Source organism: Cervus elaphus, chromosome 11, assembly GCF_910594005.1.
Source record: "Cervus elaphus chromosome 11, mCerEla1.1, whole genome shotgun sequence".
NCBI lineage: Eukaryota > Metazoa > Chordata > Mammalia > Artiodactyla > Cervidae > Cervus > Cervus elaphus.
In genome coordinates this window covers 39,115,737-39,142,150 of record NC_057825.1, presented here as the reverse complement: position 1 = coordinate 39,142,150, position 26,414 = coordinate 39,115,737, and the positions used below count along the sequence as shown (strand labels likewise).

The 26,414-nt window shown below is 37.0% G+C and overlaps 1 protein-coding gene across 1 annotated transcript in view; it reads right to left on the bottom strand.

Annotated features, from left to right (window-relative positions):
• The window catches only part of PPP3R1 (protein phosphatase 3 regulatory subunit B, alpha), a 59,448-nt gene that overhangs the window by 20,426 nt on the left and 12,608 nt on the right, over positions 1-26,414 (bottom strand). The window contains exon 2 of the mRNA XM_043917614.1: positions 5,218-5,257. Coding sequence (XP_043773549.1) covers positions 5,218-5,257 — 40 coding nt within the window. The remainder of the gene's footprint in view (positions 1-5,217; positions 5,258-26,414) is intronic.

Below are 26,414 nucleotides of genomic sequence, written 5' to 3'. Positions count from 1 at the left end.
AACTAGTCCATATAAGAAAGGAAACATAAAGGAATGCAGAAGTGAAAGAGGAAATCAAATGAACTTTAGATTAACTTTGTCTGTGAAAAAGCTTTGTTTTCAAAACAAAGAAACATCCAAGTATAAGTAAAGAATATGAACATGTAAACCTCCCTGAGACAATCTGACTGTGAGCAGAAATATTCAAACCAGAAACAAAACTACTTAAATATCAGACTGTTGACTTAAAATGAGAGCAGTGTTCTAGTGGCTAAAGGTGTCTTCAAGGTTTCTACAGATAGCTCATTATGCAAAGGGAAATGTTCCTTCAGAGCCTGCCAAGCTCCTCTTGGGTCACCTTCTAACAAAAGAAAACTGAGAAATCTCTTCAGATAAAAGACTTTTTTTAGTCCTTCATCTGCATTCAATCTACAAAACAGGCCCTATGTTTACCAATTTTATTAAAATTATTCAGAGTTATACTGGCTTTATCAACAGTAAAAAAATTAGTTGAATCTGACTTTCTACACACCTCCACCTGTGCTCCAATCTAGCCCTCTGCTAAACTATCTAACCTAGTATCTTGTACTCAGCCATTTTTCCAAGTTATCATGCCAAGTTACAACCACAGTCTTCGAGCAAATCACCCCAACAGAGTATACATTTCCTTCTCCAGACAGGTTAGCCAATAGAAAGAACAAAGTCACAATGGCCGGGAATAATTTAATTCAACAAAAACCAAATACTGAATTAAGAGACATTAAGATACACACACACACAAAATCAGAATACCTAAATATATCTTAGACAAGTCCAATTTTCCATAAAATCATTCATGTAGACAAACATAACATTAATCTGACAAAGAGTTACTATAAGAGAGGCTGTACGGTATTGACTAAAGATACAACTCGGGAACATGACTGCTTGATATAAATCACAGCCTTTTTACTTTACCTGCTGCTGCGTGATCTTAGGTCAATTACTGACGTCTCTGCTTTTTCATCTATACAATGGGAAAAGTAACAATACCTCTTTCATGAGACTACTGCAAAGGTTAAAAAGTAAATCTAGGTGATACACTTAGAACAGTGCCTGGTATGTGTTAAATGCCATGTAAGTATTTGTTATTATTTATGAAAACAAATGGAGTGATTGCTAACTACTGGGTTTTTCTAAAGATACAGCCTTTAAAATTATCCAACTAGCTGTCTATACAATCCAGCACTGAGCTCATACTAACTTATTCAGTCAACAGATACTTATTCAGCATCTGCTCTATGCCGGGCATCACACTTCCACTTCTACTGTCAACACCTCAATTCTTCCAGTGGTGACAATGAGCTTAACCACCTCTTATTATTATTATTATTATTAAAGCTGGCTGTGTTGCATGCCATAGTGAAGTATACTTAAATAATAATTTCTCCTTTATATTAGTCAGTTATTTTCCACTTTTTTCACTTATTAAAAAATACATATAAAGGAAACTTTAGACAAATGTAAAGGTTGACAAACTCATAATGAATCCCACATACCCATCACCCAGTTTCAATTATTAACACATTAAAAATTGTATTTATAATCCACTTCCAAGTATTTTAGAGCAAATCCCAGACACAGTAGGACCATGTCCGTGTAACTGTTCAGTATTTAACATATGTCTCTAAAATATTCTTTTAAACACAATATTATTCTAACTAAAACAGTAATTATTACTAATTAATTCCTTGATAGTAAATAATCAGTGTTCAAACTTCCCCAAATACCACAAATGATTTTACAGGTTTTTTTTACTCCATCGGATTTAGCAGTTGGGCACTGTGTCAATAAAATGAAGGTGACCTTAACAGTAACAGTTTCAATAAAAGTAGGAGATGAAAGCCAGAGTTGAGCAGGCAAAGAAATTAACAGAAATAAGGAAATGGAGATCACTGTATATGCTCTTGCAAAGCTCAAATATGACAGAGAAGGGGGAAAAACTGGGAGATACATGCAGGATCAGGATCAAAGGGGAGCTGACTATGTAAACTGAAGAAAAATGAAGAAGCTGCAGACATAGGTAAAAATAGAAAGAAACTAAAAATTAAGGTCTGAGAGGTGAGAGGGGATGAGACTAAAAGCACAAGTGCAGAGGCTGACCTTGAATACGGGAGATAACCCAAACTCTGACATTGAAAGCAAACAGCTGTTAAGCCTGACTAAGAGAAGGGGAAAATTTCTGTGTGGGCAGGCAGCGGGGTGATGGAGTGAGGAGATAATGAGGTTAACACTTTGAAACGGCCTCAAGTTTTCTTGAGCATTTCTTAAAGCATTAGAATTAAGTCACTGATTAAAAGTAGGGTGCCAGAAAGAATAACGCCTGGGGTTAGATAAAACGTCAAAGATCAGGATGGAATTTAGAGACTGAAAAAGGCAAATGACCAGACAGATGTAAGAATTAATCAGCATTCAAATCTTACGCAGATTTCCAAAAACAATTTCAAACATTACCCTTTCCATGAAGCTTTTCTTAATTTTCTTAACCAATGGTAATTTCCCCTCTTGGAGCCTTTGTTTTTATTGCTCATAGTGGTTTATTTCCACTGGGAAAAAAATGCATTTCTCTTTCTCCCAGTAGCTAGACTGTAAGCACTCTGTGGGTACTTACCTGTGTGTCACACACAAGATGATAAACAGTACTTTACAGTATATATTTAGAATCTTATTACCTTTTACAAAACAGTACAATTTAAATACTAAAAGAGCAAAAGAGACAGTAACTACTAATGATTTGAGAGGACTACGGAAGGTCTCCCAGAGAACACAGACCTGAGCTAGGTCTTAAAAGGGAAAAAAGGCACAAGCTGAACAGGGAAGAGTGTACAGTCAAGTGCCCCAAGGATTGGTGCTAACACTACACGTGGTAAGAGCCATTTACAAATAACACTCAGCTCTCTCATTAACAAAGTTTTGCAAATGAGCAAAAAAGACTACAATGTGTGGGTGGGGGGGAAAGTTGTGGTTTTAATGTGGATAAATTCAAATTCATCCAAATCATGTATAAAATGTATTCTAGTGGCCCACTTAGGACGGAGGAAGACTTCATTTTTCCTGGATGACAGGAGAATTCAGACAGACTCACACCTAGCTGAACAATCACTAACAAGCACAGATCTTTAGCGACAAGGCTCAAGCCCCCTCAAAGCACAGATGAAGTCAGAAGAAAGATGACTTAGTTCTGAGGATAAAACTGAAAGAAACAGCTTTAACAGCGTATGAAATCTATTTCAAATACTTACTATTTTAAAAAACTTGGCTTTCAACATCTTGGATACACTGAAGGGAACACCATCTTGCCTTTCGCTCTGGTACATTTTTCTCCACCATCAGGTAAATGACCCTCAGTCCCAGACTCACAGGGAGAGCAGGTTAGAACCTGGGATGTACTGTCCCCTTAGGACCTCTGCTCCCTGATCAAGAAACAAAAACTAACCTCCCAGTACCTCGTACCTTTCAGAGTCGTGCTCCCCACAGCCCACCCCAACTCTATTTGCAGCCTGAACCCTAGTTAATTACAGGCTTCTACAACCCATTCTTAGCCCACTGGCAACAGGAGGAATGCTCACACCACAGGCTCAGGCTGAACAGTAAGCGGCAAGGTACAATTTTGAGCAGAGCCCTTTCAATTCTAAAGAAACTGTGTAACTGACACATTAACTATAGCACGGACAAGAATTATAGATCGAGGTTAACACTTGGGAGCACTAGTCTGTTAAGTTACTCTACCTTGAACACATTTCACAGGTCAGACGAAAACAGCCAGAGACAATATGTGAACTAATGGGCATGGCAGTGTTTCAATAAAACTTTATCAATAAAACTGCTGGTAAGTAGTAGTTTACCAACCTCTGGTCTAGACAGTCATGATTAGTTATGGTTTTGGTCCATTCTAACAATACACTGGATACAACATTTTACCTTCATGCTTAAAACAGAAATATACAGCTATGTATGATCAAAGTTATATAAGAAATTCATAAGGGAAAGCTTGGGAGTAAACAAATAAAGTAAAATAAAATGTAAATAGCAGTAGAGATGGCCAAATTATGGGTAAGTGGTCAGAGTATCACCATAAAAAATTTTTTTAATTATATTAGTTACAAAATAGAAAATAAAATGGATTGCAATGTATTAATAAACAAGTAATTTAGGCTTATGGTAACTGCTATAAAGAAAATAAACAAGGTACTATCCTTGTTACAATCTGAAGAGAGTAGAGAAAGAGAAAACATCTCCAAAGAAGGGACATTTATGCTGAGATCTGAAAGACAATGAAGTCGGTCAAGAAAAGAGCTGATGTAAGAGCATTTAATCAGAAAGCAAAAGAAAGCAAAGGTGTCGATGAGAAAAGAAAGTGAAAAGTATTAGTCGCTCAGTCATGTTCTAAGTTTTTGCAACCCCAAGGACCAACAACTGTTCTGAGAAAAGAAAGTGACTAAAGAAATGATGAACGATGGAAAAACAGTTTTAATAAGACAAACCTCACTGCAAAGTAAGTTGTCTCCAAACAAGGTACAACCAGCTTCATCACACAGGGAATGGCAGAAAAGGCAAGGAAGTTTCAGAAGAGTTTGGGAATTCTGGAACCTCAGGATTGTATCTAAATCTACCAAGGGTCCCCATGCCAATTCCCATGATCTCCCTTCTTCCCTAGTCATTGTACTTCCACACATGAGACCTTATGATTTTTATCTGAGCTCCCTGGTCCTCTGATCCTTGAATCAAGAATTTGTAAGACTGCCATGTTCTTTATATTCTCCAGTATAGTCAGAAATAACCAGCCCACTCACACTTATACTCCTCATTCTGCCCAGAAAGGTCTTATGCAATAGCTGCTTAGTCTACCAGAGTTGTGCCTCCAATAAGCATTGATTTTACATAGCCACAGGCTAAATAAATTAATTGTTTACTTGAAGTTTTGTTAATCTGAAAAACTTCTGTTGGGTTAAGCCACTGAAATTTGAGGGTCAACTGGTAATTACAACACAGTGCAGACACTAATAGTAAAGAGATCTATAAAAAAATATCTTTCACTATTCTGGTAACTCAGAAAGACTCTAAGTCAAATTCACTACCCATTTAAAACTGCTAAGAACTAACTTTGCCATACAAATACACAAAGGTGTATGATTTATACATGTACATATACAAAGATGTGAAAATAAATGAAATTCTTGATAAGAATATTTCACTTACAGTGTGAGCACATTTCCAAAGGATAACTTGCCTCATTTCCCTGGAGAAAAGAAATAATAATAATTAGTCACAAAACTGACACAAATGTTTCAGAAGATTGAACTTGAGTATTTTGAGTCATGAAACATTGAGCAATAGCCATGAACGAATGTGGCTAGACTATAAACATTTTTTTATTTAAAAAAATTATACAATATGATAGAAAGAGCTCTTGCATCAAACAGGCCTGAGCTATAGCTCTGTCACTTAAGACACAAACATTTGATTAAAATTTATTTTACATATTCTTAACACCCTAAACATACTGTATACCAAATTTTAACACACTACAGACTGTCAATGCTATAACCTGTCTTGCTGGATGAACTCATTTTTGGGTAGAGTTCAGAATAAAGCTTCTCCTGCCATCTCTCTTTAATTGAAGAGCTTACTGAGACTTCAAAGCTGTTAAGAAAAATCTGTTACCTTTTATACCTGCATTGAAACTGAATTTTCTATATGCTATGCAACTAAAATAAGAAAAATAATAGGAAGGCAGGTCCAATGTAAGATAGCCAGCCACTTGAACTCCAGTGTTTTTTTTTCCAGGAGAAGTCTTATCTCATGGATAAACTCTAAGTTAATACAATTTACCTGGATTCCTAACTTAAAATTTTACTTAAGGAAAAAAGTGCTGAAGAAAAACTACAGACCTGATCCAAGGCCTACATTTAACAATTGTTGATGACTTGGTACATGGAGGTCAAGTAAGTTGGTGAAAATCAGACCATTTGATTAATAATAGAATCAGGTACGTGTGTGCGTGAGTGCTAAGTTGCTTCAGTCGTGTCCAACTCTTTGTGACCCTGTGGACAGTAGCCCTCCTGGGTCCTCTTGTCCATGGGATTCCCCAGGCAAGAATACTGGAGTGGGTTGCCATTTGCTACTCCAAGGGATCTTCCTGACCCATGCACCGAACCCGCATCTCTCATGCCCCCCACATTAGCAGGCAGGTTCTTTATCACTAGCGCCACCTGGAGTAGCTCTACATCTAAAACAGTAAAAATTTCAAGTATAACAGGCTCATATGAAGTAAAAATGATGAAGAAAATTTTTGAAAAAGTCAACAGAACTTAAAAGTAATACAAATTGAATTTTTAAAGTTTAGTATACCTTGCATCCTATATCCCAGCTATCTAATTGTGACCCTGTCTAGCAGGAAGTGTACAACAGGATTAACACTTAAATATTGGAATATACCAAAATGTTCCAAGAAGCTACTCAATGCAGTCTGAAATGAGAAATATTTTAATCTGGCAAGTTAGCTTTCAAACTCTTAGAAGTATTCTGAGTAAACGTAAGGTCTAAGAAAAGCTGATCAGTAAATTAGCATCTGTAATTCTTATCTTGCCAACAGTCTTTTCCTTGAAAATTATAGCAGATAATTTAACTGGATAGTCTAATTTTAGGTCAATTTAAACATCAAATATATATTAAACAGAGACAGAAGTAGCAAACATTGATTAAAAAATGACATTATTAATGAGCAGAGATAAAGTTCTACTTATTTTGCATCTTATTCAATTAACCTTACAATTCTTACCATGATTCTTACTTATCTTTTACTGTCTCACATATTTAAAAATTCCACTCTACCTTACAATTATGTTTCTTATGAGGCTCTCAAAAAAGTACAGTGATTCTTATACTGTCACTATAAGGTGTTTTTAAAATGCAGATGGTGACTGCAGCCATGAAATTAAAAGACACTTACTCCTTGGAAAGAAAGTTATGACCAACCTAGACAGCATATTAAAAAGCAAAGACATTACTTTGCCAACAAAGGTCCATCTAGTCAAGGCTATGGTTTTTCCAGTGGTCATGTATGGATGTGAGTTGGACTGTGAAGAAAGCTGAGCGCCGAAAAATTGATGCTTTTCAATTGTGGTGTTGGAGAAGACTCTTGAGAGTCCTTTGGGCTGCAAGGAGATCCAAACATTCTATCCTAAAGGAGATCAGTCCTGGGTGTTCATTGGAAGGACTGATGCTGAAGCTCCAATACTTTGGCCACCTCATGCGAAGAGCTGACTCATTGGAGAAGACCCTGATGCTGAGAGGGACTGGGGGCAGGAGGAGAAGGGGACGACAGAGGATGAGATGGCTGGATGGCATCACCGACTCGATGGACACGAGTTTCAGTAAACTCCGGGAGTTGGTGATGCACAGGGAGGCCTGGCGTGCTGCGATTCATGGCGTCGCAAAGAGACACGACTGAGCGGCTGAACTGAACTGAATTTTTTTAAAATGTTGTTTAAATGTTAAAATGTAACTGTTTCATAATTGAAGGCAAAAGGGTTATGTAGTAGTTTCAGGGAGGACTTAGAAACCAGGTCCTTGTTTCTGCAGCCCACTGACCTTCACAGTGTTATAAATTCTTTATAAATGATACCATCCATCCTCTGCCTGTACCACTTCCTTCTAAGCAATCACAAGACCCAAGATCAATCTGGCTGGGGTTCTCGGGGCTTTTCCATCAACAGTGAATGCTTCATCTCTCTCCTAAAACTTATTTCAACCTCAACCTGTCTAACTTTATACCCAGAAAATATTCCAAATATTTAATATTAAGGTAAAATGTCTTTCCAAGATACCCCCTAATTAAGAAAAATATACATTTCCCTCATTTTTAAATATCTTCCAAATACAACTTTCACTATTTAACACAAACATAACAATGTCCTGTAGAGTATACAATGTGTAGAAGTAAAATATGTAACCAAAAAAAAATGTAAAAAATTAATATATTTGTCAAGATCTTATACTACAAGGAAAACATTACATTATTTGAAGGTAGAGCATGATGCTGAAGATGCATATTGTAAACCCTAGATCAATACTTTATAATAAAAAATATATAATGGAATCATAAAAACAATCCAAAGAATGGCAGATAAATAGGAAGCAAGCATCAAAAATCATATGAGAAAAAATAGTAACTAGCAATTTAGATTTAAATCCAAGCATTCTGAGAATTATGTTTGATATAAATGGCCTAATAACTCCAATTAAAAGAATATACAAATATATGCTATCTACAAGAAGCCTACTTTACAGATAGGTTGAAGGAAAGAGATATACCATACAAGCAATAATCAAAAGAAAGATATAGTGGCTAGCAATAATGAACAATGTAGAGTTAATTCAGAGCAAGGAATGTTACCAGTGGTAAAGAGAATTATTTCATAACCTTAAAAGAGTCAATTCATTTAGAAAGAGGTAACAATCTTGAAGCCACCCCGATGGGAAAGTGGCATACCACAGCAAAGAGTAGCCCCTGCTCACCATAACTAGAGAAAACTCGCACAAAGCAGTGAAGACCTAGCAGAGCCAAAATTAAAGATTTAAAAAACCACTCACCAATGGCTGATGATTTAATATGGGCTGGAGACTGAACTCAACCACCATGGGTGAGTGGTTTAACAAACCATGCCTATGTAATGAAGCCTCCAGGGAAAAAAAACCCCAAAAATATGGGTTGGAGACCCCTTCTGGGTTTGGGAGCACCTGGAAACAGCATGGAAGCTCCAGGTGCCTTCCCATGTACCTCTTCCATCTGGCTGTTCCTGAGTTACATCCTTTCATAATTAGCCAGTGGTCCAGTAAGTAAAATGTTTGAGTTCTGAGATGCACTAGCAAACTAATCAAACTCAAGGTGGGGGTTGTTGGAACCTCCCATCTATAACTGGTTGGTCAGAACCTCAAGGAACAACCTGGACTTAGAATTCCCATCTAAGGGCTGGGGGGAGGGGTGGAGGCAATCTTGTAGGTCTGAGCCCTTACTTAACTTGTGGAATCTCATGCTATATCTAGATATACAGTGTCAGAATTGAGTTGAATTGTAGGAGACCTGGTATCCAGGAATTCTGTGGTTGTGTAGGGAAAAATTCATTTTAACTGGGCCCCAGAACCCTTTCATATACAGGTATCCCACAGTAATCACAGGGGATTGGTTCCAGGACCCTCCCAAATAGCCTAGTCCATGGATTCACTTCAGTCATGGAGTACTACAGTATTCATTAGAAAAAAAAATCCCTGTATTAGTGGACTCGCACAGTTCGAACACATGTTTAAGAGCCAACTGTATGCTTAATAACAGCTTCAAAATTAAATGTGTCAAACACAGAGAACTGAAAGGAATGAGACAATCATATCTGGAGATTTTAACATTGCTCTCAAAGTAACTGACAGAACACAAGGAGACCAAAGGATAAAGTAAACAGAATTATGGAAGATCAGAATAACACAGTATCAACCAAGATGTCCTAAAACAACAAAATACTCTATTCTAGTGCACATGAACATTCATGAAGATAGACATTATTCTGAGCCTAAAAAAAAAAGTCTTAATAGAGGACTGAAATCATACAGAATATATTTTCTCATTACAATGGAATTAAACAAAGATATCTGGAAACATTAAAATATCTGAAAATAATCAACACAATTCTAAATAACCCAAAAGTCACAGAAGAAATGATGAGAGAAATCAAAATATTTTGAACAGAGTGAAAGCTGAACCGATCAGAATTTAAAGGCTGCAGGTTAAGTAGTCTTTTGAGGAAAGTACTACTGGAAGAGAAGTCTAAAATGCAAAAATTGCTCCCACCTTTAAAAGCCAGAAAAAGAATAAATTAAACCCAAGGCAAGGGGAGAAAGAGAAAACTAAAACAGAAATTAATGAACTAGGAAGTAGACAAATGGAAAGAAAAATCAGTAAAATCAAAACTTCATTGTTTGGGAAAGGTCAATAAATAACACCCCAAGCAAATCACTATAGATCTTAGAGACATTAAAAGAAAAGTAAGTGTATATTTTAAAAAGTATGAAAATAAAATGTTTAACTCAGATGAAATGGACAAGTTTCTTGAAAAATTGAATCTACCAAAACTGACTCAAGAGAAAAAAAGAGGTAAGTTGAACAGATCTATTGCTATTAAATTGAATTTGAGGGGGAAAAAAATACCTTTAACAAAAAAACTAAAGACCTGATGCCTTCACTGGTCAATTCTATTGCATATTCAAAGTCCAAAAACATACATATTCATTTAGAAAGCAGAAGAAATAATTCCTAACTCATTTTATGGGGCCAGCATTGCCTTGATAGCAAAATCAGACAGCTACATTACAAAAAAGAAAACTATTCTCCAGTATTTCATGTCCATGCATACAAAACTCCTTAACAATATTTGCACTGTGGTGTTAGAGAAGACTCTTGAGAGTCCCATGGACTGCAAAAAGATCAAACCAGTCAATCCTCAAGGAAATCAGTCCTGAATATTCATTGGAAGGACTGATGCTAAAGCTGAAACTCCAATACTTTGGTCACCTGATGGGAAAGAGTGACTCATTGGAAAAAACCCTGATGCTGGGAAAGACTGAAGGTGGGAGGAGAAGGGGATGACAGAGGATGAGATGGTTGGATGGCATCACCAAGTCAATGGACATGAGTTCAAACAAGCTCTGGGAGTTGGTGAAGAACAGGAAAGCCCAGCGTGCTGCAGTCCATGGGGTCGCAAAGAGTCGGACACGGCTGAGCAACTTTTACTTTCACTTCACTTTCAGATTTTAAAGTCCATGAAGACAACAATTATCTTATTATGTTTTGATATTCCTTGCCAGGTTTAACATTATCCTAACTTTATTGACTTCCCTGGTGGCTCAGATGGTACAAGCGTCTGCCTACAATGCAGGAGACCTGGGTTTGATCCCTGGGTTCAGAAGATCCCCTGGAGAAGGAAATGGCAACCCACTCCAGTATTCTTGCCTGGAAAATTTCATGGACAGAGGAGCCTGGTAGGCTACAGTCCATGGGGTCGCAAAGTGTCGGACACAACTGAGCGACTTCACTTTCACTCACTAACTTTATTTAAGGAAGAGTTTTATAGGTACATATAAAAATCTACATAGCTTAAGGAATTTGGTTTAAGTGGACTTTTAAGCATCAATGTGTTAACAGTGAGCCTGTCGCTTCAAGGAAAGCAACTGATACATGAAACGTGAAAAAGAGAAAACCGCAATAAGAAAATAAAAGATATAAAGAACCACCAAACAGCAACTTTAGAACTGAAAACCAATAACTGATACAGTAATGCAGTGAGTAAACGCAACAGAACAGAGCAGACAGAGGCAAGAGTCAGTAAACTGGTAGATACAGGAAAAGAAATTATCCAGTCTGGACAACAGAAAGAAAACAAACTAAAAAAATTAGTCTACAGAGCCTCGGGGAATTACAAACTGAGGGATTATAAAAAAGGTTTAACACCTGCCATACTTCTGAGATGAGGAGTATGTTTTAGAAGTTATTAAAATGGTCTGACTTTATCCTAGAAAAAAACTGATTTGTGAGAAATTGACAAATTTGTTTTTCAACAGATATAGACACTTGGACTGATTCTAACTTTCCCCTCTAGTCTGTGCTACTCACCATTTAAAAAAAATTTATTATGATTACAATTTTGGTACACATAAAAATCAGTAAGAACACTAAAATATTTTCTAAAGAAATTTTCTAGCAAAGAAATGCAAATATATTTGGGTCTCTTTTATCTCACTTTGTTTAGAGTTACTTTGATCTTAAAGTGTCAAGATGTGAGAGAACAAAAATAAATTTTATAGATGCATACTATAAAGTTCAGAATATTTTCAAAGGGCATGCTGTCAGAATATTTAGACATTCATTTTTATCTAGTAGACTTTAAAACGTGACAACATTGTCTTCTTTGGTTACAGGCTCTCCTTGTGAACTATAAATATTATTTCAGTAGTAAGAATACATACTTGTTTATCTAAAGTACATATAAATGCTTAAAAGATAGCCGTATGAAAAGTGTGCATCAAGGAAAGTAGAACTCTAAAGTTTTTTTTTTTTATTATTATTATTATTTTTTTTAATTAGTTGGAGGCTGATTAGTTCACAACATTTCAGTGGGTTTTGTCATACATTGATATGAATCAGCCATAGATTTACATGTATTCCCCATCCCGATCCCCCCTAAAGTTTTTTTAATAACTGAACTTTTAAGAATTTGATTCTCCCAATATTCAGTCAAGGATGAAGTAGGTCTTCATAAATGTTCCTTACCCAACTGAGTTAGTTTCCCCAAAGCATATTTTTCTGAAGTTTTGCTTTTTTTGTTTTCCAAATTATGAATGGGTGGGACTTCCCTAGTGGTCCAGTGGTTAACAAACCACCTTGCAAATGCAGGTGACGTGGGATTGATCGGGGAACTGAGACCCCCGTGCCACAGGACAACTAAGCCCACGGCAACCACTGGGCCCGTGAGACTCAACCCGAGCCCACGGCCAGCAACAGAGGACTCTGCGTGACGTGACACCAGTCCCCAGGGTCTCAAGCTTAAGGCCTGAGGCGGCCAAATAAATTAACTAATACTTTCTAAACAATTACGAATGGGTCTCCAATTTTATCAAATGCACTTTCTTCATCAACTGATACAATCATGTGATTTTTGTTCTTCAGAATGTTAATATGATAGACTATATTAAAAATTTTTTTTTCTTTTCAAAGGGAGTTAAGAGGAGAATCAAACAGCTGGCTGAAAACTCAACATTCAAAAAAATGAAGATCATAGCATCCAGTCCTATCACTTCATGGCAAATAGATGGGAAAACAATGGAAATAGTGACAGACTTTATTTTCTTGGGCTTCAAAATCACTGTGGATGGTGACTGCAGCGATGAAATTAAAAACGTTTGCTCGTTAGAAGAAAAGCAATGACACACCTAGACAGTATATTAAAAAGCAGAGACATGACTTTGCCTGCAAAAATGTCTGTACAGTAAAAGCTAAGGTTTTTCCAGTAGTCATGAACAGATGTGAGAGCTGGACAATAAAAAAGGCTGAGTCCTGAAGAACTGATGCCTTCGAACTGTAGTACTGGAGAAAACTCTTGAGAGTCCCTTGGACTGCAAGGAGATCAAACCAGTCACTCCTAAAGGAAATCAGTCCTGAATATTCATTGGAAGGACTGATGCTGAAGCTGAAACTCCAATACTTTGGCCACCTGATGCGAAGAATCGATTCATTAGAAAAGACCCTGATGCAGGGAAAGATTGAAGGCAGGAGGAGAAGGGGACGGCAGGATGAGATGATTGGACGGCATCACAGACTCAATGGACATGAGTTTAAGCAAGCTCCAGGAGATGGTGAAGGACAGGGAAGCCTGGCATGCTGCAGTCCACAGGGTCACAAAGAGTCAGACACAACTGGGCAACTGAACAACAGCAACCTCAAATGAATAAATCTCTGGATGGTTATTCAGAATGGGATAAATAAAATAGACATTTACATTATTAAACAAGATTTGATATTACTATACTACCTAACTGGGGGACTTCCCTGTAGATGGTAAAGAATCTGCCTGCAATGCAGAAGACCCTGGCTCAATCCCGGGGTCAGGAAGATCCTCTGGAGAAGGAAATGGCGACCCACTCCAGTATTCGTGCCTGGAGAATCCATGGACATTGAAGCCTGGTTGGCTACAGTCCACGGGGTCACAAAGGGTCAGACACGACTGAGTGACTGACACCACTAATGTCAGTTGATTTTCAAATAATAAAGCAGCCCTGCTGCATCCATGCAATGAGCCATACACGGTTATGATATTTAAAAAAAATTTTTTTCACCTAATGTTTAATTCTGTTTGCTTATATTTTGTTAAGGATTTTTGCATCTAAACTGATAACGGAAATACTGACCTATAGTTTTCTTCTTTGTATCTTTTAAAAATTCTTTTTTTTTTTTGGTATCAAGGCAATAGGACTATTTAAACTATTTCATGCTGGGTGAGGTGTGGTGGTTTGTATTTTTCAAGAAACTGGTCCATTACATCAAAGCTGTCAAATTTAGGTGTGCAGAGCTGTTCATAGTATTTATTATCTTGTTCACATCTTCAGGGTCTATGATACTACTATTGTGTTTTATTCCTGATACTGTTACTTTGCTGCTTCTTTAATTTCTCTCAGTGTGGCTAGAAGTTTATTGGTTTAGTGATCTTTTTAAAGAACCAGCTCTTTCTTTCACTGATTTCCTTTACTGTCCTTCTGTTTTCAATTATCTTGATTTCTGTTTTTATTTCTTTCCTTTGGGTAGATTTTTCTCTTTCTTCAGTTCTTGAGGAGGGAGCCTTTTTTCTTTCTCTCCTAGGAATCCAATGACACAAGTGTTAAATCTTTTTTTATAGTCCCACAGTTTCCTGAGGCTCTGTGGATTATTTTTATCATTCTGTTTTCTTTCTCTTCTTCAGACTAGGTAATTTCTTTTCCTCTATCTGCCAGTTTACTGACTCCTCTGCTCTCTTCTGTTGAGTTTACCCACTGCATTACTGTATCAATTATTGTTTCTTAGTTCTAAAACTGCCATTTGCTTCTTGGTTAGATTTAATAAAATTAATACTTTTTACTGCTTTACCAACGATATTGAGAGAAACTGGTGTTTTTTTAAATTGCAACTGCATGGCAGTGAATATAATGACTACTGATACAGTACAGTGTCACTGTTTCATTCATGCTAAGGTATCAGCAGTTTTACCTGTCACTGCTTTTGCACCATCAGTGCAAATGTAAACAGAGTGAATAAAACAAATATTATTTCTGTGTTATAATGAAAACAGCTTTTGCTGGTGGACCCCATGAAAGGGTCCTGGAGATTTCCCAGTTATCATGAACCACTCTGAAAACTAATGATCCAAAGATCTTATTTAAATTTTGCCAACTGAGAAAAGCGGCATTTGAAGAGAAATTCACCAGTGAAAAAGAAAATCTAACACAGCAACAAAACCAGTAGACTATGCATCTGTTCTACTTTTTCTAATATTCTATTATGGTTTCATAATAACAGTCTATATTATTCTATAATACATAAATGTGTCCCAATAGCATTCTTTATGAAAAAAAAAGTCTTGGATCATGTATTGTGATTAACAGCCATGTCGCTCTTAATTAAGAGTACTTTAAACTGGAACAATTCTTCAGTCTGTTTATCTCTTTTGTAACTCTGATATTTATAAAGAATATTTGCCAGTTATTCTGTAGACTCTCCTTCAAAGGGTTTACCTAATGCTTCCTCATGATTTGATTTGGGTAAAATACTAAAGAAGTGGTAATATGTTCTTGCCAGATAGTGGGGGAAAGGTAATGTTGGTTTTTCTCATTACTGGTAACTCTGATCACTTAGGGGCTTCCCTGATAGCTCAGTTGATAAAGAAATGCCTGCAATGCAAGAAACCCAGGATAGGCTACCCATTCCAGTATTCTGGTCTGGAGAATTCCACGGACTATATACTCCATGGGGTAGCCAAGAGCGGACATGATTGAGCGACTTTCACTTTGACTGATCACTTTGACTGGATAGATTTCTCCTTCATAAAGTTATATTTTTCCCTTTGTACTTAATAAGCATCTTCTGGGAAGATATTTTTTGGTCTATGTAAATATCTAAGTTACTCCTCAAACTTTCATCCATTCATTTTAACATCAACTGATGATTCTTGTCTGAGTCAATTATATCATGATGGCTGCTGAGTTAGCCAGCCTCCAAGATGATTTCCACCTCCTGATATTCCCCTTGCCTTGTGTGACTTGTATAATCCCCTTGCCTTGCGGTGACTTGCCTTTAACCAACCGAGTATGACAATATTAAGGGGATATCACTTTTGTGATTAGGTTACAAAAGACTGTGACTTCCAAACCTTGCCAACAAGTCTCTTTCTATAACCTCATCTTGCATGCTTTAATGAAGCTCACATAGCAAGATGACCTCTAGTCAACAGCCCACAAAGAACTAAATGTTGCCAACAACATTGTGGAAGTGTGGAAATCAGATTCTTCCCCAATCAAGCATTCAGATGAGACCACAACCCACAGACTAGCACCTTCATGTCAGTCTTTCGAGTTTCCATGAAGTAGAAAACACAGCTAAACTCAGAGAAACTGTGAAATAATGTGTGTTATTTTAGGCTACTACACTGTCGGGTAATTTGTTCTGAAGTAATAGATGACAGACACAATTGCCATATGGTATTTTTCTAATTTCATCAATCCTTCAACATTTCTTATTTGGTTTCCTCCTGTAGGAAAGATTTCTTTTTCCTCCATATCCACAAGTACTTATATATTTCAGCATGGACTTAATCGGTTTATTTCAATGGGTTATAATCTTTTGTCATCACTATCTAACTCGATGTTTAAATTGTCCCACATGTGACTAGTGGGAACCTTCCCCTTTAGGCTAGTTCCTGTGTTCTTTTAATATATTCCCATCATTTTATGAGCCCTCCTTACCTTCGGGCACAAGATGTTGCAAGCATACACTGCACTTTGCCTGCCCCAGTCCTGAAATCAGCTTTTTCTCAAAGGAGCTCAAGATCCTTTTGGTGGAGAATGGTTAACGGTAACACTTCATGAAGAAAGTTCTTAATTTTAAAGCAGGCTAGCTTATTCATCTCATTTTACACTATGACGAATTCATAACACACCTGATTACTTTTTCACTGAGCTGTCTGAATGTAAGTATAACTTTGCTATATGAATTTGTAGCTGTTTATACTGCTTTATTAACATTCCAAGGTATTTTTCTGCATGTAAAGAGCCTCCCATTTATACCCTTTAACAGAGCCGTGAGTGAGGAGAGGGAAAAATGCCCATCCATGTGCAATACAATATGTGAGGCATGATCAAAGTATAAACACTGCAGTTTCTCAAGTCCCCTAAACACACAATTTGAAACTGCAGGGGAGCTATGGACATGAAGGTAGATATATCCACCAAGTACAGAACCTGCACTTAAAGGAAAGATCTTAACTAGAGATATGGTCTTGGACATTATCAGCATACAGATAGTAACCTTCACCACTCAAAGGGGAGTTCATTTAAAAAGGAAAACAAAATAAAAAATAGCAAAATACCCACACTTAAAAAATTAGATGAGAAATTCACTAAGAACAAAAATTATTAAAAACAGGGAGTCAGTAGAATATGGTCCTATGCAAATAGTTTAATATTCTTTCATGGTTTTATCATAATCTATATTATTTCATGATGTTTTCTTAGACCACAATAGAACATATATAGTATTTTCATTCTATTAGGGATCATAATCTAATACGGTTCTAAAAATTGTACAAGGAAAAATTTTAAGTATGAAGGAGTTAAGAGTCACAAAGGGGACAAATTACAATTATTTCCATGGCAGGGGTAAGTCCAGACTTCAAAACTCATACTATTAAAAATAAGATATAATTTTAATTTGATCAATAGGAAGTCTTAAATCCTTCAGATACTTTAAATGTATTCACCTAAATTTCAGTAATTAGTTCAAACTAAGCACGCAGTAGGGACTGACATGTACACACCGCTGTATTTAAAATAAAATGCCTTTCAATGGGGGGCGGAAAAAAGACTATGCAGTACAATAAATGTTGTTACTTTGTCAAGTTCTAACGGACCTTTTTTAAGGCAAAAACTGATGGATCTAGAACATAATCTTTAAAAGCTTTGTGAATATAAACGGGGATGGAAAAAGAAAAGTTAACAAAGTTACAAAAAAATAAGAAATACTATGTGCTGTGTACTCCATTAGCAACTTCAAGTATCTTATCTCATTTATCTTCCAAAAAAACTTCTGGGTAAATGAAGTGGCAAGGTTAAACAGTTTGCACAAGGTCACACAGCTGGTGGTAGTGGAGATCAAATTTGAACCCAACCTAATATAATTTCTATAGTATTCTTATCAATATATCATAAAGCCACACCCTTTCTGCATTATACAAGAGAAAAAAGTCAGTGAAACCATATTCATCACGTCTTAGAACACTTAAGTTCAAAGAGGCTTGTCGCTGACAACTCATACTAGCAAAGCAATTTAAAATATGTTGCTCATATATCTAACACAATGGTAACAATTGCAGAAACATGACAATGAGAGGGTGTGAGATAGGTGGAGACAGCTGAGAAGAGGGGTAAAGGAATGGAAAGTATAAAATAAATGGAAATGGTCCAACAAATTCTTGCAGGGAACAGTACTAATTGGTACTATATTTTACTTTAAAAACATACACAATCCCAAAACAAAACAGAAAACTCTAAAGTCACAGCATGTTCAATAATTGTAATTGAGAAAATAATCTCCAAAGGAAATAAAGTCCCAGTAGTGGAAGAGTTATGGACTATGGTAAGAGACCACAGGATATAGTGGCTACAAGATATAGTTTTAGTAGAGACAATGTATGGTGATTATGGAGAAGGCCAAGGAACACTAAAGCAAGGGTGAAAATGAAGACAACACAACAGTGGAACCAAGAGGGGCAATAGGACACAGGTACTTAAATTCTGAATGAAAACTGTTTTATCCAGATAAATGTTAGATGATAACAATGAGAAGAAATAAAGGAACGTTCAGTCAGATAGAAGGAAATGATTTTGCAGGAGAAATCAGAAGTAATAATCTGTAAGGTAGCCAAATCAAGTCTACCACCTCAGGTATTCTTTTTTTAATTGAGATACAATTTAGACATAACATTCTATTAATTTCAGGTGTATAACACAGTGATTCAATATTTATACATATTGCAAAATAATTACCACAAAAAGCCAAAACTCAACAGCTTACATAGTTAACAATTCTTTCTCTTATAATGGAAACTTAATTATTTTACAATATTTTGTTGGTTTCTGTCACACATCCACATGGATCAGCCATAGGTATACATGTCCCCTACCTCTTCAACCTGCCTGCCACCTCCCACCCCATCCCACCCCTCTAAGTTTTCACAGAGCACTGGTCTGAGCTAAGTCATGTAGCAAATGCCCACTGGCCATCTACTTTACATATGGCAGTGTGCACGTTTCCATGCTACTATCTCCATTCATTCCACTCCTTCCTCACCTCTCCACGTCCAAAAGTCTGTTTTCTATGTTTGCCTCTCCACTGCTCCCCTGCAAACAGGTTCATCAGTACCATCTTTCTAGACTCCATATACATACGTTAATATGTATTTTGCTCTTTCTGACTTACTTCACTCTGTAAAATAGGCTCTAGGTTCCTCTACCTCATTAAAACTGACTTCAATGTGTTCCTTTTTATGACTGAGTAATACTCCACTGTATATATGTACCACAGCTTCTTTGTCCATTCATCTTTCAATGGATATCTAAGTTGCTTCCATCTCCTAGCTACTGTAAATAGTGCTGCAATGAAAACTGGGGTACATGTGTCTTTTTCAATTATGGTTTCTTCAGGGTATAGGGCTTCCTTGGTAGCTCAGACAGTAAAGCGTCTACCTGCAATTCGGGAGACCTGGGTTTGATCCCTGGGTTGGGAAGATCCTCTGGAGAAGGAAATGGCAACCCACTCCTGTACTCTTGCCTGGAAAATCCCATGGACAGAGGAGCCTCGTAGGCTACAGTCCATGGGGTCGCAAATAGTTGGACACGAATGAGTGACTTTACTTTCACTTTTCTTTCTTTCAGGGTACATGCCTAGTAGTGGGATTGCTGGGTCATGTGAGATTTACGCCTACCTTTTTAAGGAATCTCTCTCCATACTGTCTTCCTTAGCGACTGTTATCAATTTACATTTCCACCAACAGTACACAAGGGCTCTCTTTCCTCCACATGCCCTCCCCAGCATCTGTTGCTTGTGGATTTTTTGATGTGTGTGAGGGGATATCTCATTGTAGTTGTGATTTGCATTTCTCTAATAATGAGTGATGTTGATCTTCTTTCCATGTCTGTATTAGTCATCTGTATCTTTGGAGAAATGTTTGTATAGGGCTTCTGCCCACTTTCTCATTGGGTTGTTTGTTTTTTCTGATATTGAGTTGCATGAGCTGCTTGTGAATTTTGGATAGTAATCCTGTGACAGTCATTTTATTTGCTATTATTTTTTCCCATTCTGAGCATTGTCTTTTCACCTCGTTTATAGTTTCCTTTGCTGTGCAAAAGTTTTTAATTAGATCCCACTTGTTTATTTTGGTCATTATTCCCATTACTCTAGGAGGTGGGTCAAAGAGGATCTTGCTGTGATTCAGGTCAGACAGTGTTCTGCCCATGTTTTCCTCCAAGAGTTTTATAGTTTCTGGTCTTACATTTAGGTCTTTAATCCATTTTATCTTTGTATATGGTGTTAAGGAGTGTTCTGATTTCATTCTTTTACATGTAGCTGTCCAGTTTTCCCAGTACCACTTACTGAAGAGACTATCTTTTCCCCATTGTACATTCTTGCCACTTTTGTCAAAGAGAAGGTGCCCATGGGTTTATGGGTTTATCTGGGCTTTCTATCTTGTTCCACTGGTCTGCATTTCTGTTTTTGTGCCACTACCATACTGTCTTGATGACATTTTAGTTTAGTCTGAAGTCAGGAAAATTCATTCTTCCAGTTCCATTCTTCTTTCTCAAGACTGCTTTGACTGTTCAGGGTCTTTTGAGTTTCCATAGGAATTGTGAAATTTTTTGTCCTAGGTCTGTGAACAATGCCGTAACAGGAATTTTTCAGAGCTACTCTCCTAACAATTTTCAAATACACAACACAGTATTAACTATAGTCGCCATGCTGTACATTTCCATGACTAATTTATTTTATAACTGGAAGTTTATAGCTATTGACACCTTTACCCATTTCCGCCCCCTACCACCCCTTGCCTCTGGCAAACACTAACTCTTAATCTGCTATGTGTAAGCTTGGTTTGTGGTTTTTGTTTCTGTTTCTAGGATTCTACATATAAGTGAGATCACAGGGTATTTGTTTTGTTCTGGCTTATTTCAATTAGCAAAATGCCCTCAAGGTCTGTCCATACTGCTGCCAATAGCAAGACATTCTTCTTTTTTATGGCCAATATTACATTGTATATGCAAACATATATACCACAATTTCTCTAACCATCCATCCACGGACACTTAGGCTGCTGCACGTCCTAATTACTGTAAATGCTGCAATGGATGGGGATGCATGTATCTTTCTCAGAAAGCCTTTTTTTTTTTTTTTTTTTCATTTCTTTTGAATAAATAACCCAAAGTGAGATTCCTGGATCATATAGTTAGTTCTATTTTTAATTTTTTAAGGAACCACCATACTTTTTTCCAAAGTGGCTACACCAGTTTACATTCCTCCGAGCAGTGCACAAGGATTCCTTTTTCTCTGTATCTCTGTCAAAATTTGTTGTCTCATTTTTATATATATAAGTCATTCTAACAGGTGTGAGAACCATATCTTGTGGCTTTAATGTGTGTTTCCCTGATGATTAGTGATGCTGAACATCCTTCCATGTACCTACTGGCTATCTGTATGTCTTCTTTGGAGAAATGTTTGTTTGGATTCTCTGCCTATTTTTCAGTCAGACTTTTTATTCAATTGAGCTATATGAGTTCTTTATATATTTTGGATATTAACTCATCAGGATACATAATTTAAAAATATTTTCTTCTGTTTGGTATGTCTCTTTTTCATTTTGCCGATGGTTTCCTTTGCTATGCAGAAGTTTTTTAAAGCAGTCCCAACTTGTTTATTTTTGTTGCCTTTGCTTTCAGTGCCATATCCAAAAAAATCATAGCCAAGATGCATGTCAAGTAGCTTTATCGCCTGTTTTCTTCTAGAAATGTTATGGTTTCAGGCCTTATGTTCCAGTCTTTAAACAACTAAGTCAATTTTTGTGTATGGTGTAAGACAGTGGCCCAGTTTTCCCACCACCACTGAAGAGTCTGTCCTTTCCCCAGTTTTATATTCTTGGCTTTTCTATCATAAATTAACTGACCAAAGATAAACAGGTTTATTTCTGGGCTCTCTATTATGTTCCATTGATCTGTGCCTGGTTTTATGCCATCATCACACTGTTTTGATTACTATTGCTTTGTGAGGGTTTTTTGTTTGGCTGGTTGGATATTTGGGAGTTTTTTGGTCACACCCTGTGGCATGTGGGATCTCAGTTCCCTGACCAGGAACTGAACCTGTGCCCTCTGGGCTGGGAGCACAAAGTCTTAGCCACTGGGCAACTGAGGAAGTCCCAAGGATTTCTTTTTAACAATAGCTTTATTGAGATAGAATTAACAAACCACATAATTTGACTAACGCATACAATTCAGTGGTTTTTAGCACATTGGCAGAGCTGTATAGACATTACCACAATTAACTTTGGAGCATTTTCATCACCCTAAAAAGAAAGTCTATACCCACTGGCAGTCACTCCCATCTCCCAGCTTCACCCCAACCACAGACAACCACTAGTGTATAACTTCCTGTTTCTACATGCTTGTCTCTTCTGTATCCAGAATACATGTCAGTAGAATCATAGGATAAGTATTCCTTTGTAACTGTTTTTGTTTTTTTCTTACTTAGCAGATATTTTCTAGATTCATCCATGGTTAAGCAAAAAATTTCTTTTTACTGCCAAATAATGCTTTGTTGTATGGTATATACCACATTTTATTTATTTATCCATTCTTCAGTTAATGGACATGCAGACTATTCCCATTTTGGGGGTTATTATAAATAAGGCTGTTATGAACTTTAGTAAATGTTTTTCATTTTATGTCTTATGAGTATATACTTAGGAATGGAATTACCAAGTCTTACAGTAGCTCTGTGGAGAAAGGAATGGCTACCCACTCCAGTATTCTTGCCTGGAGACTTCCATGCCCAGAACAGTCTGGTGAGCTACAGTCCATGGAGTTGCAAAGAGTTAGACACAACTGAGCGACTCACACTGACACTCATGCACACACCCAGATAACCCTATGTTAAACACTCTGAGGAACTATTTTCTAGGGCGGGTACAACATCTACATCCCCACCAGCAGTGTTATGGGGGTTCCAACTTCTCCACATCCTCCACACGTACCTGATCTTCTTTATTACAGCCATGCTAGTGGGGTGTTAAGTGGTATCTCACTGTAGTTTTGATTTGCATTGCCCTAATGACTAATGATGTTGCCCATCTTTTCATGTGCTTACGGGACATCTATTTATATTCTCTGGAGAAATATCTATTCAGATCTTTTGCCCATTTTTTAGTTGGGCTGTCTTTTTATTGTCTAGTTTTAAGAACTTGTTATAAATTCTGGGTAGAAATCTATGGTTTTGGTTATGGAAAACTAGGTACAGAAAATATTTGTGTTAAGAGGCTGACAAGAGTAGGGTGACAGTTATACACTGATGAGGGAAAAGGTATAGTATAAACTATCAGAAGCCAGATATAATTCTCACTGCCAAAATTCCCATCAAAAATCTGTGACTTCTGTTCAGAGTACCAAATAAAATATTGATGAGGTTGTTTTTAAGACTATAAGGCCTATCCTCTGGTCATGTAAAGTAAGCTAGCCAACTAGTAAGAACTTAGCTGCCTGAGTAAGGAATCTGGTCTTTTTCTGGTACATAAGAAACATGAAAAACACAAGGAGACCTAAGAAAGAACCCTGCTGTGAGACTTGCAAGAAAGTTTTTCCTCCCTAACAGAGAGACACTTGAAGTGTTACCTGCTCTTCTTCAGTCAGATCTCAGTGTCTAAAACTACGACAGCCCTCTCCTGACGTGCAGAGCTTTAAAGTGCACTGGGCCTATGTCTCTGGTGAAACTGATGAAAACTGCTGAACTACCCTGTAACTCTGGCTCTGGGCTTCTTATTCTGTGAAATAAAACATTCCTTCTTAGTTGGGAGGGTCTTGTTACTTGTATTTCAAAACATTCTGATACATTTTCTACTTTGTCAATAAGCAAATTACTGGACAGAGCTATTACAAAAATAAGGATGAAATAATTATGAAATCTAGACCTGCCTAGAATGCTACATACTATTTTTCAGTAGTCTGATTTTAAAAAACGTGAACAGTACTTTGCACTATATCAAGCATCCTATGTAACTACCTTACCCAATACCCACCAGAACTCTAAATCAAGCAGTCCTAAGGCCATTTTACAGATATATATCTCCAGTATAGGTCTTCCAATTCTATAGCCCACATACCACATCATAGTATGTCTCATAGTATCAAATAAAATGCACTAAAAACAACATAATTGATAAACCGTAATGGAAAAAGTAAAGAATGTCCGTGAGTGTAACTGAGTCTATGCAGCACAGACTGGCACAACAGTGCAATCAACTATACTTACAAAGAAAAGCAATACAGTCAACAACAAAACCATTACAATGTTCTTTCAGCACTTAAATAATTACTTGACATTATACAACTCTATTAGATGAGTAATGTGACTAAAATGAATTTTTAAAATGTCCAAAACCTGCTACATGTTAAGTTTAAACTGGGCAAGCAGAGTGACCAGAGAAGTCCAGCACTTTCTAATGGCTCCAGAAGTACTTACACTGTATTATAATCTTTCCCTCTGCATGCCTGGCTCAATTTATGCTGTGAAGTCTTTGGGGCTATATATTTTTTTCCTGTCATCTCTGCATCTAACACTATACTTGATATTTCAACATATGTAGTAGGTGAAGATAGATGCTTGCTAAATTAAGAAATCGAAGATCTAGAGCTGCAGTTCCTCTTTACCAGTTGTTCTAGAATACATCTAGAAAATGTTAAGGTAAATCAGTTTAAGTAAACAAAACTAAACATTACTTATAAATTTTGAATGTTATTTGTGAAAAAATTTTCTTACTGTTTAACAAATGACATGTAACTGACACTTTACCCATATATGTAAAAAGAACCTTAAAGAATAAAAGAATACTGTAACTTTTAGAATCAACAGCAGTTTCCACTTTGGTAGCTTTCCAGTTGTGCCTAACTCCTCGTGCTTTCTAACTGTTTATTCACAGGACTATCGAAGACCTCCCCCCACCCCCGCCCCTAGAAGATAGATATAACTCATTCTGTTGCACCTCTGCTGGCTTCCCAAGTACCTACCTGCCCACCCAGCATTAGCATTTATATTCCATGAGCATACCACAAAAGCAACTGGATAAACAAAGATGAACAAAAATGCACCCCCCCACCCTAGAGATTTCACAGCACTTAAGAGGGGAGGCAATGAAACACAATGAAATATGGGATGTACTATAATGAAAGTTACTTACAAGCGGCCATTAATTACATTGAGGAGTTGGGAAATGCAACTGGAATAGGATCCTGAAGTTTGCCAGACAGAGAAAGCATATGGAAGGACATTGCAGATGGAATAAACGTATATACAAAGGCACCATTAAGTGAAAAATGAGGCATTTAAGAACCAAGAAGTTTGACCTGGTTATAGCATAACCCTGGCTAGAAATAAGGATCAGAACATAAGTGCCATGCAAAAGAATTTAAATGTTGAATTCTGGAAGATGTGACATCAACTTTTAAATAAGGTAGTTAACACTAGATTTTTTTTTTTCAGAAGACAAATTCTAGTGGTAGTGTGGAAGACAGAACAAAGAACCTAGAGGCAAAAAGAGCAAAGCATCAAATAGGCTACAGAAATAGTCCAGGTAAGAAATAAATGGAACTGCAATGATGCCAGAAGCATAGGGATAAAGTTGATTCAGGAGATAATTTGGGATCTAAATGACAGGATACATTTACTATAACATGATACTTAATGTTCCTGAAAAATCTTCATGGTCTAAAAACTACACCTTAAAACAAAGATACAATCAATCACAGTTTAAAAATAACATGGCTTAAGGAAAACAGCTGGAAGCAAGACACTCAAAATCGTGGCAACTTTAACCAGACTACTAACAAAACTAACAAGAATCATAACAAGTAACATAGTTAAAGATGTGCTAAATAACTAACAAGCATGCACTTTCTAAAAGTACAGCTCAAAGTACAGGAGTGCTTCCAGAACCTGCCAGACACCAAAATCTGCAGATGCTCAAGTCCTCTGCATATGCAATTCACACCTACAGATTCAACCAACCCCCGCTCTTGCAGTACTGTATTTACTGAAAAAAACTTGCGTGTAAATAGACATACCAAGTTCAAATCCATGTTGTTTAAGGGTCAACTGTAATAGAAAAAAGTGTAAAAGGTATCTGAAGCTAAGTTACAGAAACAAAGAAAAAACAATGCAGAAACAACTGGGGCATGGAGAAGGAAATGGCAACCCCATTCCAGTACTCATGCCTGGCAAAGGCCATGGACAGGCGAGTCTGGCAGGCTCTGGTCCATGGGGTTACATGTCTGAGCAACGTGTGCATGCGGGTGGA